This window comes from Schistocerca piceifrons, chromosome 1, assembly GCF_021461385.2.
Source record: "Schistocerca piceifrons isolate TAMUIC-IGC-003096 chromosome 1, iqSchPice1.1, whole genome shotgun sequence".
NCBI lineage: Eukaryota > Metazoa > Arthropoda > Insecta > Orthoptera > Acrididae > Schistocerca > Schistocerca piceifrons.
Window position 1 is genome coordinate 90960178 of NC_060138.1, and position 20117 is coordinate 90980294.

The window sequence follows — 20117 nt, forward strand, 5'->3', positions numbered from 1 at the left end:
AATTCTGTCTGAGACAGCAAAGGACTTGGAAGAGCAGTTGAATGGAATGGACAGTGTCCTGAAAGGAGGATATAAGATGAACATCAACAAAAGCAAAACGAGGATAATGGAATGTAGTCGAATTAAGTCGGGTGATGCTGAGGGAATTAGATTAGGAAATGAGACACTTAAAGTAGTAAAGGAGTTTTGCTATTTGGGGAGCAAAATAACTGATGATGGTCGAAGTAGAGAGGATATAAAATGTAGACTGGCAATGGCAAGGTTAGCGTTTCTCAAGAAGAGAAATTTGTTAACATCGAGTATAGATTTAAGTGTCAGGAAGTCGTTTCTGAAAGTATTTGTATGGAGTGTAGCCATGTATGGAAGTGAAACATGGACGATAAATAGTTTGGACAAGAAAAGAATAGAAGCTTTCGAAATGTGGTGCTATAGAAGGATGCTGAAGATTAGATGGGTAGATCACATAACTAATGAGGAAGTATTGAATAGGATTGGGAAGAAGAGAAGTTTGTGGCACAACTTGACTAGAAGAAGGGATCGGTTGGTAGGACATGTTCTGAGGCATCAAGGGATCACCAATTTAGTATTGGAGGGCAGCGTGGAGGGTAAAAATCGTAGAGGGAGACCAAGAGATGAATACATTAAACAGATTCAGAAGGATGTAGGTTGCAGTAGGTACTGGGAGATGAAGCAGCTTGCACAGGATAGAGTAGCATGGAGAGCTGCATCAAACCAGTCTCAGGACTGAAGACCACAACAACAACAACAACAACAACATATGCTATCCTTGTTTTATTAATCATATGCACAGCTATCCTGTCTGCATGCAGACAAGAGCAGAGATTTACGTACCCTCTACCTTCTCTACCGTCTTATCAACGAATACTGTCCCTCATATCTCTGTTTGACCTTAACGCTCTTGTGTGAACAACACGACAGAAACACACGTTCCCATCAGAGCAAAATCCTATACGTTACACTCCATCGTTCAGCCACCTTCTCGGAGTCCTTCTCAGTAGCAGAAACCCGACTCTGGAACAACCTCAGAGAACTAAATAACATCACCAGCTTCAGAAGACAGGTAACGGCATATCTACTAAAGCACCAATAAAATTACCACTGTCCCTGTACGTACACGTTACCGTTCTACATCCCTCTTTCGAAACTGATCTTCCTCATTTTCCAGTACTCTCGGCCGAGACAGCCTCCTTAAATTTCCTTTTTCTGAAAACTCGCTATATCAAAAAACATCTATTTTGTAGACCTATGAACTCTTCTTTTATAACATTACATAACATTATTGTTACTGACGTCACAATTATTGTCGTTATTATTGTTACTATTATCACTATTAGTGACTGCAGCTGCAGTGGCACAAGTAATGCCAATATTAACTTTGTTAGTTCACAGTCAGTATAATGTACTCACACTGCTACTTCAGACACTCCAAATATAAATATTTTAACACTGTCATATTAAAATTCTTATTTCTTGGGTAACAGTGATGTAATAAACTGTTTGTGTGAAACCCTGGTCGACGTTAAGGGAGAGTCTGATGGCCCTATTCAGATCAGGTTGAATAAATAAACAAATATATAAACATATCTCGCTAAAAGAGTTTGAACCGGAGTTGATCGACACGGTACCGTAAAATACTTCCACAATGCACAGTGACCTATAAATTATTTGTCAATCAGCCTACTGTACGCAAATGCCCGGTGGACGAATAGCGAGCGCTATGTACGAAGCCAATGCCGAGTTATAACAGTGTTGTGCGCAACGCTCACTGATTCTGTATCCATACCAGCAATTCGAAAGGAATGTTTTCAGTACAGCCGTTTGGGAATAAAAGCAAACATGGGGTTCTGAGAACTACACTACGTGATCAAAAGTATCCGGACACGTGCCTGAAAATGACTTACAAGTTCGCGGCGCCCTCTATCGGTAACGCTGGAATAACATGGTGTTGGCCCACCCTTAGCCTTGATGACAGTCCCACTCTCGCAGGCATACATTCAATCAGGTGCTGGACGGTTTCTTGGCAAATGGCAGCCCATTACTCACAGAGTGCAGCACTGATGAGAGGTATTTATATCGGTCAGTGAGGCCTGGCACAAAGTCGGCGTTCCAAAACACTCCAAAGCTGTTCTATAGGATTAAGGGCAGGACTCTATGCAGGCCAGTCCATTACAGGTTTGTTATTGTCGTGTAACTACTCCGCCACAGGCCGTGCATCATGAACAAGTGCTCTGTCGTGGTGAAAGATGCAATCGCCATCCCCGAAATCGCTCTTCGACAGTGGGAAGCATGAAGATGCTTAAAACATCAATATACGCCTGTGCTGTGATAGTGTCACGCAAAACAACAAGGGGTGCAAGCCCCTGCATGAAAAACACGACCACAGCAATTTTACTGTTGGCACTACACAAGCTGGCAGATGACGTTCACCGGGCATTGGCCATACATACACCCTGCCATTGGATCGCCACATTGTGCACCGTGATTCGTCACTCCACATAACGTTTTTGCACTGTTCAGTCGTCCGATGTTTACGGTCCTTACACCAAGCGAGGCGTCGTTTGGCATTTACCAGCGTGATGTGTGGCTTAAGAGCAGTCACTCGACCACAAAATCCAAGTTTTCTCACCTCTCGCCTAACTGTCACAATACTTGCAGTGGATCCTGATGCAGTTTGGAATTCCTGTGTGATGGTCTGGATAGATGTCTGCCTATTACACATTACGACCCTCTTCAACTGTCGGCAGTCTCTGTCAGTCAACAGACGAGGTCGGCCTGCACGCTTTTGTGCTGCACGTGTCTCTTCACGTTTGCGCTTCACTATCCCATCGAAAACAGCGGACCTAGGGATGTTTAGGAGTGTGGAAATCTCGCGTACAGACGTATGACGCAAGTGACAGCCAATCAGATGACCACGTTCGAAGTCCGTGAGTTCCGCGGAGCATCCAATTCTGCTCTCTCACGATGTCTAATGACTACTGAGTTCGCTGATATGGAGTACCTGGCATTAGGTGGCGGCATAATGCACGTACCATGAAAAACGTTTGTTTTTGGGAGTGTCCGGATACTTTTGATCACATAGTGCATGTTTAAGGATGTTATTCACATAAACAAATAGAAATACGTGCACATACCCTAAACCAGGCACGTGCAAACTTCGGTGGACGCGCGTACTTAATTCAGCTTGCGGGCCGCCTCGTCGCGTGATGCTACAGCAGCGCTCATAGCGCATGAAGTCAAAAGTATAGCGTCCCTGACAGTTTGTTATAGGGTAAGACAGCGACTTGAATGGCACCTCTCTCCCGATACGCCTCGCCAACAAATTACGCCTCAAAACACGCGCCATAGAGAGTACATTCACTTTATGTTCAACTCATTTTCAGATGTTTGCATTTTTTTACGCGTCGTGAACATTGTTTCTTTACTTACATGTTACAATAGCTGTCTTGTAAACTTCAGTTGCAAGATTCTGCAGCGCCATGCTCAAATTTCTTCCGCGGGCTGGATTAAAACTAACCGCGGGCCCGATGCAGCCCGCGGGCCGCCGGTTGCCCACCGGTGCCTTAAACACTCTGAGATGTCTTGACTACAAGTTTGTGATTCGAATAATAAAACTGTGGTCAAGACCTCTCAGAATGTTTAAGTGCATCCACTGGTCGCTTTGTCTCACAGTGGTTTTATGTAAACTGTAGGACATGCACGTTCAGGTTACCCTAAATAAAAATGACTTGTAATACGTTTTCGGGGATTTCGTGACAACGTAATCTGAATTGCAGACATGTCATTGGGGAATTATTCGGAAGTCGAGAGACCTGAAAACAATGCTGAAGTTTATTTCAGCTATGTCTCTGGCTTTCTAACATTATTCGTACCTCCAATGTACTTCATTCTTGATATTCATAATTTTATGTAGTCATTTAGGTTAAACGTCTTTATTATTACCACCTTGTATGTACATTACAAGTCCTATTCAGTAATGTATATCGTGTGCCACGTCCTGTAATTAAAGTTTTGGAGCTCTACTAGTGTGCTCACTCCACTCCGTCTTCAGGCCATCTGACCGCCGTGTCATCCTCAGTGGAGGATGCGGATAGGAGGGGCGTGGAGTCAGCACACCGCTCTCCCGGTCGTTATGATGGTATTCTTGACCGAAGCGCTACTATTCGGTCGAGTAGCTCCTTAATTGGCATCACGAGGCTGAGTGCACCCCGAAAAATGGCAACAGCGCATGGCGGCCTGGAAAGTCACCCCTCCAAGTGCAGACCACGCCCGACAGCTCTTAACTTCGGTGATCTCACGGGAACCGGTGTATCCACTGCGGCAAGGCCGTTGCCTCTACTAGTGTGCTGGTCTGTTATTTTGTTCGTACCTAACGTTCACATTTAGAAAACACCCATTACTTAGTATACTCATTGCTTCCTTTCCGACGGCTCTGAAAATTTAGTTATGAAAACGGTTGACTTCGTTTGTTCTCTTTAAAATTCAAATCTGTAGCCTACATCCCATGCAAATCCATATTTTTGTTGAACTTAATGTTTATTGAAACGTTACTTTACTGTTGATTCCATCTCCTGCGTATACACTCAGCTGACAGAAGTAATGGGATAGCGATATGCACATTTACAGATAGTAGCAGAATCGGCTACACAAGGTATAAAAGAGCAGTGCATTGGCGGAGCTGTCATTTGTAGTCATGTGATTCACGTGAAAAAGTGTCCCACGACATTATAGCCGCACGATAGAAATTAATAGACTTTGGCGCGGAGTCGTCGTTGGAGCTCGACATTCCGTGTCGGAAATCATTAGAAAATTCAATACTCCGAGATCCAAAATATCAAGAGAGTAAAAATAAGAATACCATATTTCCGGTATTGCCTCTCACTGCGGTCAATTCAGTGGCCGACGAGCAGCGGCGTTTAGGTAGAGATGTCAGTGCTAAAAGATGGCAACATTGCGTGAAACAGCCGCAGAAATGAATGTGGAACGTACGACGAACGTATCCGCTAGGACAGTGCAGCGAAATTTGGCTGTGGCAGCAGACGACCAACGCGAGGGCCTTTTACGGGGATCGTGACCATACCGATTGAACCCTAGACGGTTGGAAAACCGTGGCCTGGAGAGATGTGTCCCGATATCAGTTGGTAAGAGCTGATGGTAGGGTTCGAGTGTGCCGCAGACCAAGCGAGGGCAAGGACCCGAGTTGTCAACAAGGCAATGAGAAAACTGGTGGTGCCTCCATAATGGTCTGTGTTGTGTTTGCATGGAATAGATTTGGTCATCTGGTCCGACTGAACTGATAACTGACTGGAAATGGTCATGTTAGGCTACTTGGACACCATTTGTAGCCATTCATGGACTACATTTTTATAGATGACAGTGCACCATGTCACTGGAACACAACTGTTCGCGACTGGTTTGTAGAACATTCTGAACAATTCGAGCGAATGACTTGGCCAACCAGATCGTCCGACATGAACCCCATCGAACATTTATGGGACATAATGGAGCGGTCAGTTCATGCACAAAATCCTGCAGCGTCAACATTTTTGCAGTTCTGAGGGCGATAGGAGCAGTATGGCTCCATATTTCTGCAGGATCGTTCCAATGACTTGTTGACTCTATGCCACGCCGAGTTGCTGCACTACAGGCGATTTGGGTGGCCAAATCATTCGGTCGAATTGTCCAGAATGTTCTTCAAACCAGTTGCGAACAATTGTCGGCTGGTGATATGACAGTTGTTTGGGAACATGAAGGATATGAATGGCTGCAGATGATCTCCAGGCAGCTGAACATAAAGATTGCCAGTTAATGATTCATTTGACTCAGAGGAACCAGTCCATTGCTCGTAAATACAGCCAACACCATTGCAAAGCCGCCACCAGCTTGCACAGTGTCTTGTTGACAAATCGGGTCCATGGCAGCATGGGGTCCGCGGCACACTCGAACCCTACCATCAGCTTTTACCAACTGGAATCGGGACTCACCTGACCAGTCCACGGTTTTCCAGTAGTATAGGGTCTAGCAGACATGATCAGGAGCCCAGGAAAGACACTGCAGGCGATTTCGTGTGTTTAGCAAAGGCACTCGAGTCGACGGTCTACTGCCACAGCCCACTAGCTTCATTGACCTAACGAATACGTTCGTCGTACGGCCCGCATTGATTTCGACTGTTATTTCACACAGTATTGCTTGTCTGTTAGCAGTGACAACTCTACGCAAACACAGGTGTTCTCGGTCGATAAGTGGAATCCGTCGACCACTGCGTTGTGCCTGGTGAGGGGTAATGCCTGAAATTTGGTATTCTCGACAAACACTTGACACTGTAGATCTCGGAAAACTGTATTCGCTAACTGTTTCCGAAATGGAATGACTTACGTGGCTAACTGAAACTGCCATTCGGCGTTCAGAGTCTGTTAATCCCCGTCGTGCGGCCATAATCATCTACATGTACATCTACATCTACGTCCATGCTCCGCAAGCCACCTGACGGTGTGTGGCGGAAGAAACCTTTTCACGTGGATCACCGGAGTACAAATGACAGCTCCGCCAATAGCCTGCCCTTTTATACGTTGTGTACGCGATACTATCGCCATCTGTATATGTACATATCGCTATCCCATGATTTTTGTCACCTCAGTGTAGTTTTGATACAGCGATACCAGATGTCACAGTTGTAATATTTGCTGGAGAGACGCGCATGACGTGTTAATCGCCCAAGGACTTCGGTCTGCGTGAGGGGTGAGTCGAGTAGCCAAGGGGGCAGACCATCAGGGAGCGCCGCTGAGCTTCCACCCCGGCGGCGACAGCCACTCACCGGCGATCTGCTCTGGTGGGAGGTCCTCCTGCAACACAAGGAAAGCGGTGTCTCACACTCTGCGACTCAACCGCAACCAGCTCAACATACATTCATGTCACATTAAGGTCTTGTGCAAATTTTCGGGATGTGAATTATTCAACGAACACTTTTATGATCAGAAGTGATCGGACAAGTCTCTGCGGAACTGACCGATAGATGTAACGAGAGGCGGACCTGCCGGTATAAAAGTAGGTGTGGGAGAATTATGTTGTCAGTAGAGAAGCAGTAAGCACAGGATCGGTCCGACAGGCGGGCTCAGTGACTTCGAACGTGGACTAGTCATTGGATGTCTACCTGAGCAACAAAACGTTTCAACCCATCTGAAGCTGCCCAAGTCGACTGTTGGTGAAGTGGTTATGAAGAGGAGAAGCGAATGAACAATCATAGTTAAAGCATGACCAGGTAGACCTGCAAACCTCGCGCATTAATGGACAGGGACTGTCGAACATTGTGGAGTGAGGTTGTAAAATAAAAATTCCCATGAATTCAGCGGAAGGAGTGCGTTGCAAAGTGCTAGCAGAAGTCCAGTTAGCTCAGTGACTGTGGGCAGGAAGTTAAAAAGAATGGGATACACTGGTCGGGCAGCTCCTCGTGAGCCACACATTCATGTACTCATTGCTAAGCGACGCTTCAGGTGGCGTAAAAAGACGCCATTGGATAGTGGATGACTGGAAATGAATGATCTGGAGTGATGAATCGCGCTGTACCTTGTGGCAATCAGCTGGAACAGCGCCTGGAGAATTCTACCTGCCTTCATGTTTAGTATCAACGGTGGATTACGGAGGAGGTTGGGTTACGGTAAGGGGATGTATCTCCTGGGGGATGATCCCTTTATTCCACTTACGAGAACGGTGAATACGGAAGGATATCAACATATTTTACAACACTGTTGCACAACATAAGCAGAGGAACATTTCTAAGACGATGATTATATCGGCATGAGAATGCATCATGCCACACAACAGCATCTGTGGGGCAATGGTTTTGTGGACAATAATGTTCCTGCAATGGATAGGCTTCACCAGAGCGCCGACTGAACCTGACGGGAAACTTTTGGGATGAGTTAGAACGTTGACTTCGCTCCAGATCCCAGCGTCCAACATCACTGTCTTCTTTGGTTTGGGCTTTTGAGGAAGAATAGGCTGCCAATCCTCCATAGACATTCAGAAATCTTATCGAAAGTGTCTCTTGTTCAGTTCAAGTAATAATAAGTGCAAAGGGTCGACACACCCATATTAATGTCCACAAATAGCTGTCCGGAGTCTTTTGATCAGATGAATCTCGATACAGACCAATTAATCACTACATCATACTTGTAATCCTTAAAAAGGGTCATTACTCAAATGACAAAATGACAGCGTGTACTTCAGTGGTAGTTACTATAACAGTTATAATAATAACAAGTATAATAATGCCAATACATCAAAGTAACAAACTGAAAATCAAAACATCTGATCCAATTGTAGAGGCACCCCCACTGATGAAGTGATACTCAGTACAAGATAAAAATAAAAAAAAGACTACAATCACTAATTTCATATAGTTGCAAATTTATAAAACTCAGAATTTCCTTTTTATAGAAAATCTGTAGCAAGAAATATTTAAAATGTATGACTACTTAGAGACTAAAAGGAAGTTCTCGTATACCCAGTACATCAACAAAAACGCAATCCTACCGTATTTGCCAAGTACAAAAGTACCTCACTGCTACACACAGCGAACAAAACTCTTAACTCACAATTCATATTGAACATATTCTTGATAATCCGCAAGCAATTTCCGAAGAGTCCTATTTATGGTTGACATATATACACAAAGGAAAGAAACAGTAACATGATCAGGAAGTACACTCACGATTTGTCGACTTCAAAAAACGGTTTGACAGTGTTAAAAGAAACAATTTTTTACACGCTGTGAATGTACTTCGGATCTTGCAAAAACCTCTAAATCTAACTACAATATGTGCCTTAAATGCCAGTTTCAGAATCAGATTTACAAGTTTCGTTGCATATGGCTAGAATAATGACTCTTTTGTCGAGCAAGAACACACACAATGTACCACCATATTTCTTCATTAGTGAAAAGAAGTGATCTGTTACATTAGACAACTAAACGATTGGCAAAAAATTAAAAAACTTAATATTGGGTTGTTTTGATACGCATTAAACTTCTCGCTTAATGACGCTTAAGTAATTGCATGCGTCGTATTCATAAGCTCAGTAATGGTACCATCACCCATCTCACATCAAGTAGTTTAGGTCTTGTCCGTCGTTGTATTCAGTTTCGAGCATTTGTCTCTGGCAAATGATGTGTTCTTAGAGAATGCTTTTATTATTTGTGGAAGATGTTTCACCTATGAACTTATAGAAGCATACAGTTTAATGTGGTCCATATACACTCCTGGAAATTGAAATAAGAACACCGTGAATTCATTGTCCCAGGAAGGGGAAACTTTATTGACACATTCCTGGGGTCAGATACATCACATGATCACACTGACAGAACCACAGGCACATAGACACAGGCAACAGAGCATGCACAATGTCGGCACTAGTACAGTGTATATCCACCTTTCGCAGCAATGCAGGCTGCTATTCTCCCATGGAGACGATCGTAGAGATGCTGGATGTAGTCCTGTGGAACGGCTTGCCATGCCATTTCCACCTGGCGCCTCAGTTGGACCAGCGTTCGTGCTGTACGTGCAGACCGCGTGAGACGACGCTTCATCCAGTCCCAAACATGCTCAATGGGGGACAGATCCGGAGATCTTGCTGGCCAGGGTAGTTGACTTACACCTTCTAGAGCACGTTGGGTGGCACGGGATACATGCGGACGCGCATTGTCCTGTTGGAACAGCAAGTTCCCTTGCCGGTCTAGGAATGGTAGAACGATGGGTTCGATGACGGTTTGGATGTACCGTGCACTATTCAGTGTCCTCTCGACGATCACCAGTGGTGTACGGCCAGTGTAGGAGAGCGCTCGCCACACCATGATGCCGGGTGTTGGCTCTGTGTGCCTCTGTCGTATGCAGTCCTGATTGTGGCGCTCACCTGCACGGCGCCAAACACGCATACGACCATCATTGGCACCAAGGCAGAAGCGACTCTCATCGCTGAAGACGACACATCTCCATTCGTCCCTCCATTCACGCCTGTCGCGACACCACTGGAGGCGGGCTGCACGATGTTGGGGCGTGAGTGGAAGACGGCCTAACGGTGTGCGGGACCGTAGCCCAGCTTCATGGAGACGGTTGCGAATGGTCCTCGCCGATACCCCAGGAGCAACAGTGTCCCTAATTTGCTGGGAAGTGGCGGTGCGGTCCCCTACGGCACTGCGTAGGATCCTACGGTCTTGGCGTGCATCCGTGCGTCGCTGCGGTCCGGTCCCAGGTCGACGGGCACGTGCACCTTCTGCCGACCACTGGCGACAACATCGATGTACTGTGGAGACCTCACGCCCCATGTGTTGAGCAATTCGGCGGTACGTCCACCCGGCCTCCCGCATGCCCACTATACGCCCTCGCTCAAAGTCCGTCAACTGCACATACGGTTCACGTCCACGCTGTCGCGGCATGCTACCAGTGTTAAAGACTGCGATGGAGCTCCGTATGCCACGGCAAACTGGCTGACACTGACGGCGGCGGTGCACAAATGGTGCGCAGCTTGCGCCATTCGACGGCCAACACCGCGGTTCCTGGTGTGTCCGCTGTGCCGTGCGTGTGATCATTGCTTGTACAGCCCTCTCGCAGTGTCCGGAGCAAGTATGGTGGGTCTGACACACCGGTGTCAATGTGTTCTTTTTTCCATTTCCAGGAGTGTACATCAGCTGATTTAATAGCTTAGTCCGTTGAAGCTTTTTTGACTACAAACCGATATCCGGTTGAAGGGAGCATTGATAACAGTGAATGAAGCACTAAACAGAACCATAAGGGGCTCTTATTCATCCCAATTTATTCTATTATCTTTTTTATTTTGCTACTTTGTACCCGCTATATGTCTTCTGGTGCTTCATCGTGAATGAGAGTCATGACTGAATTGTTTGTCTTATAAACATGTGTGTCTCTAGTATGCTTATCTATCGTATTCACGTCGTACTTTTGAGTTCTGAGCGCACACTGAGCATATAGAGATGCTTAGTAGAATAGCGTCTGATTTTTCATAATTTCATGCAGCCCACATAAAATAACTGTCACGAGTTTCCTTCTTCATGACAACGCCCGGCCGCACAATGCAGGTGGAACAACGACGTTCTTGTAGCGTTTTCGATGGGAAGTGTCTGATCATCCACCGTACAGCCAGGCTCTCTTTGATTTACATTTATTCGGTCATATGAACAGTTGTTTATGAGGACAGCATTTTGGCACAGACAACGAGCTGCAGAACAGCGTAGAGAACTGACAAAAAGCACAGGCGGCTGGCTTCTGTGACGAGGACATTGGAAAGTTGAAACAACACAACGACAAATGTCCGATTCAGAAGGGCGACTATGAAGAGAGTTGCTGGAAGGTATAGCTAATAGGTGCCAATAAACACTTTTGATTTTCGCTGTGATTTCCATCCTGCGATCGATCGGAGGCTGGAAAAAAGTAGCCCTCGTATTTAATTCTGTATCTTTCATTCTGCTGGCAAATCTAGAAGGAAGTTGCGCTGAACGTTTGCAAAAAGGTTCTTGGAGAACTGACATAGTAATGACGTGCTGTTTAAATTATGTATCATGTTAAAGTGAATTACTCAATAAAGAACAATGCTATTATTGTTGATAATAATAATAACCTTCATCCATAAGGCATCTAAATTTCCAGTTACTTTATTTGAGCAACCAGTTCCAGCACCACATTACGCAATCTTCAGACCCCTTGACCGACGTGTAGGAAGAATTACACCTCTGGTCCCTCCAAAATAGTGACAGACTCCAGTGACTGGTATCCGTTGATCTTTGACACAGAGATCCCTTCGATCGTCACTTGCCGAATACTTGGCAAGTGATGATCGAAGGGATTGCTATGACAAGAAGAGATCTTCGTGATGCCACTCACTGAACTTTGACTGGACCAGAGGTGGGATTCTTCCTACACGTCGATCAGGGGCCGTAAGATGAACTAATGTAGCTCTGAAACTGGTTTCTCAAATAAAATAACAACTGGAAATCTGGATGGCTGAAGGTGTTCTGGTTCTACTTTTCATAATGGACAGCCGAGGTCCCACAACCACCTGTATAAAAATGGACGTACAGAGATTAGGAGGAAAGAGCTACTCATAGTTAAATGTGGCCCTCATAGCTACGATTAAGCTATTACATTCTTCGAAAATAGTGCCATATGCTTAGATTTCGCACTGAGATGACAGAAGTCGTAGAATAGCCATATGCACATATACAGATGGTGGTAGTATCGCGTACACAAGGTGTAAAAGGGCAGTGCATTGGCGTAACTGTACTCAGGTAATTCGTGTGGAAAGATTCCCGACTTGATTACAGCCGCACGACGCGATTTAACGGACTTGGTGAACGCGCAATGGTGGCTGAAGGTAGACGCATGGGACATTCAATTGAATGGAAATGGTTATGCTCGGCTGCATAGGGAACGTTTGCAGCCATTCATGGAAGTCATGTTCCCAAATGACGATGGAATTTTTGTGCATGAAAATGCGCCATGTAATCAGGCCACAATTGTTCGCGATTGGTTTGAAAGACATTCCGGACAATTCGAACGAATGATATGGTTACCCAGATCGCCCGACATGAACCCCATTGAACATTTATGGGACATAATCGAGAGGTCAGTTTGTTCACAAAATCCTGCACCGTCAACACGTTCACAATTCATTATGAACGGCTATAGAGGCAACATGGCTTACTATTTCTGCAGGGACTTCCAACGGCTCGTTGAATCCATGCCATGGCGCGTTGAGCGCTACGCCGGGTAAACGAGGGTCCGGCACGACGTTAGAATCTCATGACTGTTCTACATCTACATCTACATTTATACTCCGCAAGCCACCCAACACTGTGTGGTGGAGGGCACTTTACGTGCCACTGTCATTACCTCCCTTTCCTGTTCCAGTCGCGTATGGTTCGCGGGAAGAACGACTGCCGGAAAGCCTCCGTGCGCGCTGGGATCCCTCTAATTTTACATTCGTGATTTCCTCGGGAGGTATAAGTAGGGGGAAGCAATATATTCGATACATCATCCAGAAACGCACCCTCTCGAAATCTGGACAGCAAGCTACACCGCGATGCAGAGCGCCTCTCTTGCAGAATCTGCCACTTGAGTTTGCTAAACATATCCGTAACGCTATCACGCTTACCAAATAACCCTGTGACGAAACGCGCCGTTCTTCTTTGGATCTTCTCTATCTCCTCTGTCAACCCGACCTGGTACGGATCCCACACTGCTGAGCAATACTCAAGTACAGGTCGAACGACTGTTTTGTAAGCCACCTCCTTTGTTGATGGACTACATTTTCTAAGGACTCTCCCAATGAATCTCAACCTGTCACCCGCCTTACCAACAATTAATTTTATATGATCATTTCACTTCAAATCGTTCCGCACGCATACTCCCAGATATTTTACAGAAGCAATTGCTACCAGTGTTTGTTCCGCTATCATATAATCATACAATAAAGGATCATCTTTCTATGTATTCGCAATACATTACATTTTTCTTTGTTAAGGGTCAGTTGCCACTCCCTGCACCAAGTACCTATCCGCTGCACATCTTCCTGCATTGTCTCCTCAGTGAATAATTACTAGCAAGAGGAAGGCTCTACTCCGATAAAGGAACGGGGTGTATTTGTCATTCTAGTCGTGGCAAATTACATAATTTAAGAAAGCATCATATCCAAAATGTCAGATTTTGGTTGTTGACATACCTAGTCCTCGTACGTATGGTACCAGTCCACAATCCAGCTTCACTGTTCTTTATACTTTTTACTGTTAATTAGCAGCCTGAAAGATTCCCTCTCTGTCTTGGAAGCTAGTGGCTAACGGCAGGTTTCTAGAGTTCTATTATTGTTCTCGGGAATCGCGACTTCTTTTATTTTCTCCCTGTTGATGGTGAGCTGTTTCGTCTCGACATGAACTCACTGTTCGCACACGGCATTACGGCTGCAGAACGTTTGTTTTAACTGTTGCAAGATGACCCCTAAAAAAAATACCTAGCCCCTGCTGTCTGGAACTGGATCCTGTAGCGTTTGGAGTAACGATCGGTTCTATTTGCGATCACCGTAGATAAATACACTTCTCCTTCCTGTTTAGTTGAACTAGTTAGAAACGGAAGGGATAAGAATAAATTGTGATTAAACAAAGTAACTTACAGCTGAATAGCTTTTACAGATGTCAGAACTCTGTGTTCTTAACGAGGGCTAACCTGCTTACCGCTAGGGAACATTGTGTACCGTCTCCAGTACAGTAGGGATTGCGTGTATGCTAAGAAACACATACTTTAGATGAACGTTACGGTACTGATTTATGACACCAAGGGTGAAACTTTCCTTGGTAAGGATAAGCCGAGTATTGAGGAAAAACGATATTTATTAATCTCCACAACGTGGATCATGCGCATGTTAGCTGAATAAAAATATTTCGTATCAAAATATAGTCTGTGATTATCTTTATCAGTAATTGTGGCATGTATGTAAATAGCGGATCAAGCACCAAAAAAGAGAAATTTCCATATATTCTCACGTAAGTGCCAGAACAGCTGGAAACAGAGTATACAACTGTCTAGAGATGGCATTCGTGTCTAAGACCAACATCGACTTTCAGATAATGAGTCACGTGCCAACTCTCTGTTAGTGTCTTGGTGTGCACTTGTGTGAGCTGCAGACTATTGACGTAACTCTGTGGCTTGTTTGGAACAACAGCGCATTGGTGAAGTAATCATTACTTGTAAATAATACACAGTATAGCAAAAAGGAAAGGCAAACTGTGCCAACACGGAGGAAGAGAGGTGTAGGTAGTGCTCAAAATGAAAGAAAGAAACTGAGCCGCGTGGGTAAGGAATATACTCGAAAAGACAATAATGGGGTTCCAGCTAAAGAAGCTCTCAAGCACCAGGTAGACCTTTGCTGACACTTTAACATTTATTGTAAGGGTTGGAATCAAAGTAAATTTTTCTAATGCGTTTGATTTTTTATTGGAACGAATTTTGTATCGACAACAAGCATCGTTCTGATTATGAGGTTATAATTAACCATTTGCATGAAATCGTTTACTTACCTAACAGAAAAGGGTTACTTTACGGAAACAGAACATATATTTCTGGTGAAAGGAGACTCTTGTCTTGCGATCTTGATTTTGCTCCCATTGAGAACCGAAAGAGTCTAAGTATGTGTGGAGTTCGAAAGATTTAGTTAGCCTCATCATTGAGTCTACGCCCGCAACGTCATTCACATCGACTGGTACGCAAGAGAGAGATTTTTACGAACTATAAGTCAGCTGCTGAAAAAATATGAATTTCACCACCGTGCATATTCCATGCGAACAGTGGATCGGACTAAGTGCTGAATGGATAGGGGTACTACAAATTTGGTAAAATCTCAATGCAGTTGAAGAATTCAAGGAAAGAGGAACGGTGTGCCTTGTGATGTTCAACAGGTGCCACTGGAAACACTACACTGTGAACCTAGGTTGTCTGAAAAAAAGAGAAGGGATTTAGCTAAAATGTTCCTATTTGCAAAAGAGGAGACTAAGTTGTTTTATGAGAACTTTGTAAAATGAATGAATATGGGTATGATGGCACTTGTGTCGTTATTTATGTTACGTTTCAGTTTCTTCGAATAAGGTATCATTTTGTTCTTAAACCAAATGACGTAGAAGAAACACACACACACACACACACACATATATATATATATATATATATATATATATATATATATATATATATATATTTATATATTGTTGATTACCTCTAAATCATAATTTTGGCGCTTGAGCCAGTGTTTAGTTATATGCCACAACTATAAATTAACAACTAATTTGATGTGATTGTTTTATATTATTGAGTCCCTGGTAGCATGGGCATCTCTATTGTTTTTAATCCGTTCGAGACCGAAAAAATTTCATACATAAGTTACACAGCTGCTGCTAAATCCGTAGTATTATCTCACTGCGATCAGTCACCTAATTCTACAACTGGCTAAACGAGAGGTGTAGCAGAATAACTGGAAATCACTTCTGGAGGTGTATGAGGATTCTGTAATGAATAAAAAGCCCTGTTTTTTAAATTCCAGGAGGGGATGGGTACGAGTGACCCCTGTTGCCCCCCTCACCCCCTCACCCGTCCTCCACGCGTCCTTTGCGGACACCTATAGGAAGACCCTTCTTTTGCATAATGTAAACTTTCAAAAGTAATTAGGCGACGAGTTTATGAAGTTTTTCTTGGATGTTTTTGTACGAATAGTTCACCATTCTAATAACGTGAACAGCGTTAAGTTAATACTGACAATTTCAAGGACGTACCAGTCTTGTCTGCTTTCATATTGTGTTGGTGTTCTGTAGCCTCTCTTAACATTGGGCACCGCACCTCCTCCGCCCCCGGTAGCTGAGTGGTCAGTGCTACAAGATGTCAATCCTGAGGGACCGGGTTCGGTTCCCGGCTGGGTCGGAGATTTTCTCCCCTCAGGGACTGGGTGTTGTGTTGTCCTAATCATGACCATTTCATTCCCATCGACGAGCAAGTCGAGTGGCGTCAAATCGAAAGACTTGCACCCGGCGAACGGTCTAGCCGACGGACACGACATTTATGTACTGCACCTTCTCATTGTTTTTGTCATATATCTTTTAATGTAATGAGCACCACCGGTTTCACAAGCAGTGAAATGGACACAACTGACGTTTTCTTCTTGGATCGCTGTCAGTATTCCTTATTTTGAACAGCAAATTTAAGGACTGATGCCCAAGATAACTCGAAACAGACTGTATAAAATACCATGTAGTGACCAATAGGAAAGTTTTGTCTCGTTGAATGAACTATTAGCAGCAAACTCCTTCACAACTGCATAGTTTTCCCATTATATTATTGAAAGGGCTACAAAGCTCGTAATGTCCAGACGTGACTCAAGTAGTGGAAACGTGTCTTTCTTTGTAGTGAATAAATCAAAACTAAGTTCGGTTTTGAACTCCCCCGCTACTGCTCAGTCGAAGCACGCCGGCCGCGGCTGGGATTCGTGCGAGCAGATCGTCTCATTCTGCCGGTCTCTTGTAAATTAGACTATTCGTGCCGTTCCACAAGGAAAAAAGCGCCCGCAGCTAAATCCGGCGACCGCGGAGGCCAAACAGCTGGGCCGCCCCGTCCTACTCATCTTCTGCCGAATCTTCGGCCGAGATCACGTCTGCCTGCGCGTGCAGTGTGCGAACACGCGCCGCCATCCTGTGCTATTACGAGTGCGGGATTCACGCATGTAACAGTTTGTGACTCAGCCGCAGTTGCGAAATTTACATAACTGACCTGATTTTTTAATGTTACAAATGTCAAATCGTATATTTCTAGACATAGTCAATATTCGTCACAACCTCTCAAAGTAACAGAAATTTCTAAACATCCGCACATCGACGCAGTTTTCCTTCGCTTATCGGTAACGCGATAGTACTTCGTATGACTGTGAAAGATTTGACGCATTATTCGTCGAAATTTGCAAAACAAGAAAAAAAACAACAACATACAATTAAAACTGGTGAAAGATCCAATATTAAACTGCTTCACAGTCTAATGTTCTCACACAGTTAAAGAAAATATTAATTTCAGTTTCAATTATAACCAATTACATCATGTATTAAACATAAGCTACAAAAGTGCTTCTGTAGAGGAAGAAAACGACGTAGAGGCTGTATGTTAACTTTCTCTACGTCCCCGTATTTAATCTTTCTGTAACAGTTCGGTGGTTTTTATTACGAAATTATTGAAGCCCATGACTTCATATCGAAAGTATATCACCTTCCTTCCGTTTCTTTCTCTAAAATTAAAGAGCCTTTCTTAACTAGAATAGAACTTATAAAATCATGTTCTTAATTTGATATTGTATTTATAAATACATAGGAGGATAGAACCTTTACTAAATAATTGTTTTATTGTTAATTGTATTCATTTTTAGTTATTTCCTTTACATTAAAACAAAGCGGCCATACGTTTTATCAGTCCCATCTACAGAGTAACAATATGTGGTGCTGTTAATGTACTGACAAATCTAAGAGTCCGCTTTGGTATGTTCTTAGCAGAGTCTGAAAATCATACTTCGGAAATGATTCAAAACATTAGTATAAAAAGCCTGATATTAATGTTTTATCTTACAAGCAGACCACATAGCAATCGGATTTTCGTATTTTTTTATATTTATGGTTCGTGAGGTTCAGAATTCAAATACCAGTCCCACAAAGCAGTTACATGGAATTCTCAAAAATTGTCGAGAAAATAGACTTTGAAGTTTCTCCGAGCATCTTTAACATTCAAAAGTAAGACCGAGTTCTCGACAGGCAGAGTGGCACTCTGATCAAGTTCTTGTCAACCACGCGGGCAGCCCGGTGCGACCGCCAGCAGTGACAAATTTTTAAACAAAGATTCTTGGTCTATGTGCATTTATGTGAAGAATAAGATGCGTAAAGTGACAAAAATAAATTATAATGTTTTCTTTAATTTAAAAAAACTTTATTAACAAACTTTTTAACACATCGGTAATTAATAATTTACACTCAAGTGACAAAAGTCGTGGAATACCTCCTAATATCGTGTCAGACCTCCTTTTGCCGCCGTATTGCAGCAACACGACGTGGCATGGACTCAACAAGTAGTTAGAATATTGAGCCATGCTGCCCCAATAGCCGTCCATATTTGTGAAACTGTTCGCGTTGCAGGATTCTGTGCACGAACTCATCTCTCCATTATGTCCCACAAATGTCCGATGCGATTCATGTCGAGCGACAAGTGTGGCCAAATCATCCGCTCCAACTGTGCAGAATGTTTTTCAAACCATTTGCGTATACGTGTGGCCCGGTGACTTGGCGCACTGTCATCCATAAAAATTACATCTTTGTGGTGTCACCGCCAGACACCACACTTGCTAGGTGGTAGCCTTTAAATCGGCCGCGGTCCGTTAGTATACGTCGGACCCGCATGTCGCCACTATCAGTGATTGCAGACCGAGCGTCGCCACACGGCAGGTCTAGAGAGACTTCCTAGCACTCAGCCCAGTTGTACAACCGACTTTGCTAGCGATGGTTCACTGACAAAATACGCTCTCCTTTGCCGAGACGATAGTTAGCATAGCCTTCAGCTACGTCATTTGCTACTGTTGTGGACTGGCAAGACAGCCAATCCACAGTGACGGGTAGCCGAAAGGCACGCGTTTAAGCTCACGCAGGCTGGCGTGAGGTCTGGAACAGTTAAAGGAGTTATACTAGCAAGAAAAGTACGTAGCTGCTGGAATACTTAACTTTAATCCATAATTGGTGAACATCGGTCTGACGGTACATGCATCACAAGATAAATAGCAAATGATAATGGCGCATTGCTAGGTCGTAGCAAATGACGTAGCTGAAGGCTATGCTAACTATCGTCTCGGCAAATGAGAGCGTAATTTGTTAGTGAACCATCGCTAGCAAAGTCGGCTGTACAACTGGGGCGAGTGCTAGGACGTCTCTCTAGACCTGCCGTGTGGCGGCGCTCGGTCTGCAATCACTGACAGTGGCGACACGCGGGTCCGACGTATACTACCAGAACGCGGCCGATTTAAAGGCTACCACCTAGCAAGTGTGGTGTCTGGCGGTGACACCACAGCTACGACCTAGCAAGGCTCCATTACCAGTTACTATTGATACTGAGTCATGTACAGTCAAGAGCGACGCTCATCATTAATGGATTAAAGTTAAGTATTCCACCAGCTGCGTCCGTTTTTCTAAAGTCTTAATTCCTTGTCCTGTTCCAGACCTCACGCCAGCCTGCGTGAGCTAAAACGCGTGCCTTTCGGCTTCCTCTAGTACCCGGTGTTGGCTCTCCTGCCAACCCAAAACAATCTTTTTTTTGGGAACATGAAGTCAATGAATGACTGTAAATGGTCTCCAATTAGCCGAACATCCAGAGGATCCAGTCCATTACATGTAAACATAGCCCACACCATTATGGAGCCACTATTAACTTGTACAATTCCTTGTTGACAACTTGGGTCCAAGGCTTCGTGGATTCTTCACTGCACGCGAGCCCTACCGTCGTTTCTCACCAACTGAAATCGTCACTCATCTGACCAGG

At 44.2% G+C, this 20117-nt stretch overlaps 1 protein-coding gene across 1 annotated transcript in view; it reads right to left on the minus strand.

Annotated features, from left to right (window-relative positions):
- The window catches only part of LOC124794947 (troponin C, isoallergen Bla g 6.0301), a 152678-nt gene that overhangs the window by 40151 nt on the left and 92410 nt on the right, over window positions 1-20117 (minus strand). The window contains exon 2 of the mRNA XM_047258665.1: window positions 6833-6860. Within this exon, the coding sequence (XP_047114621.1) occupies window positions 6833-6860 (28 nt within the window). The remainder of the gene's footprint in view (window positions 1-6832; window positions 6861-20117) is intronic.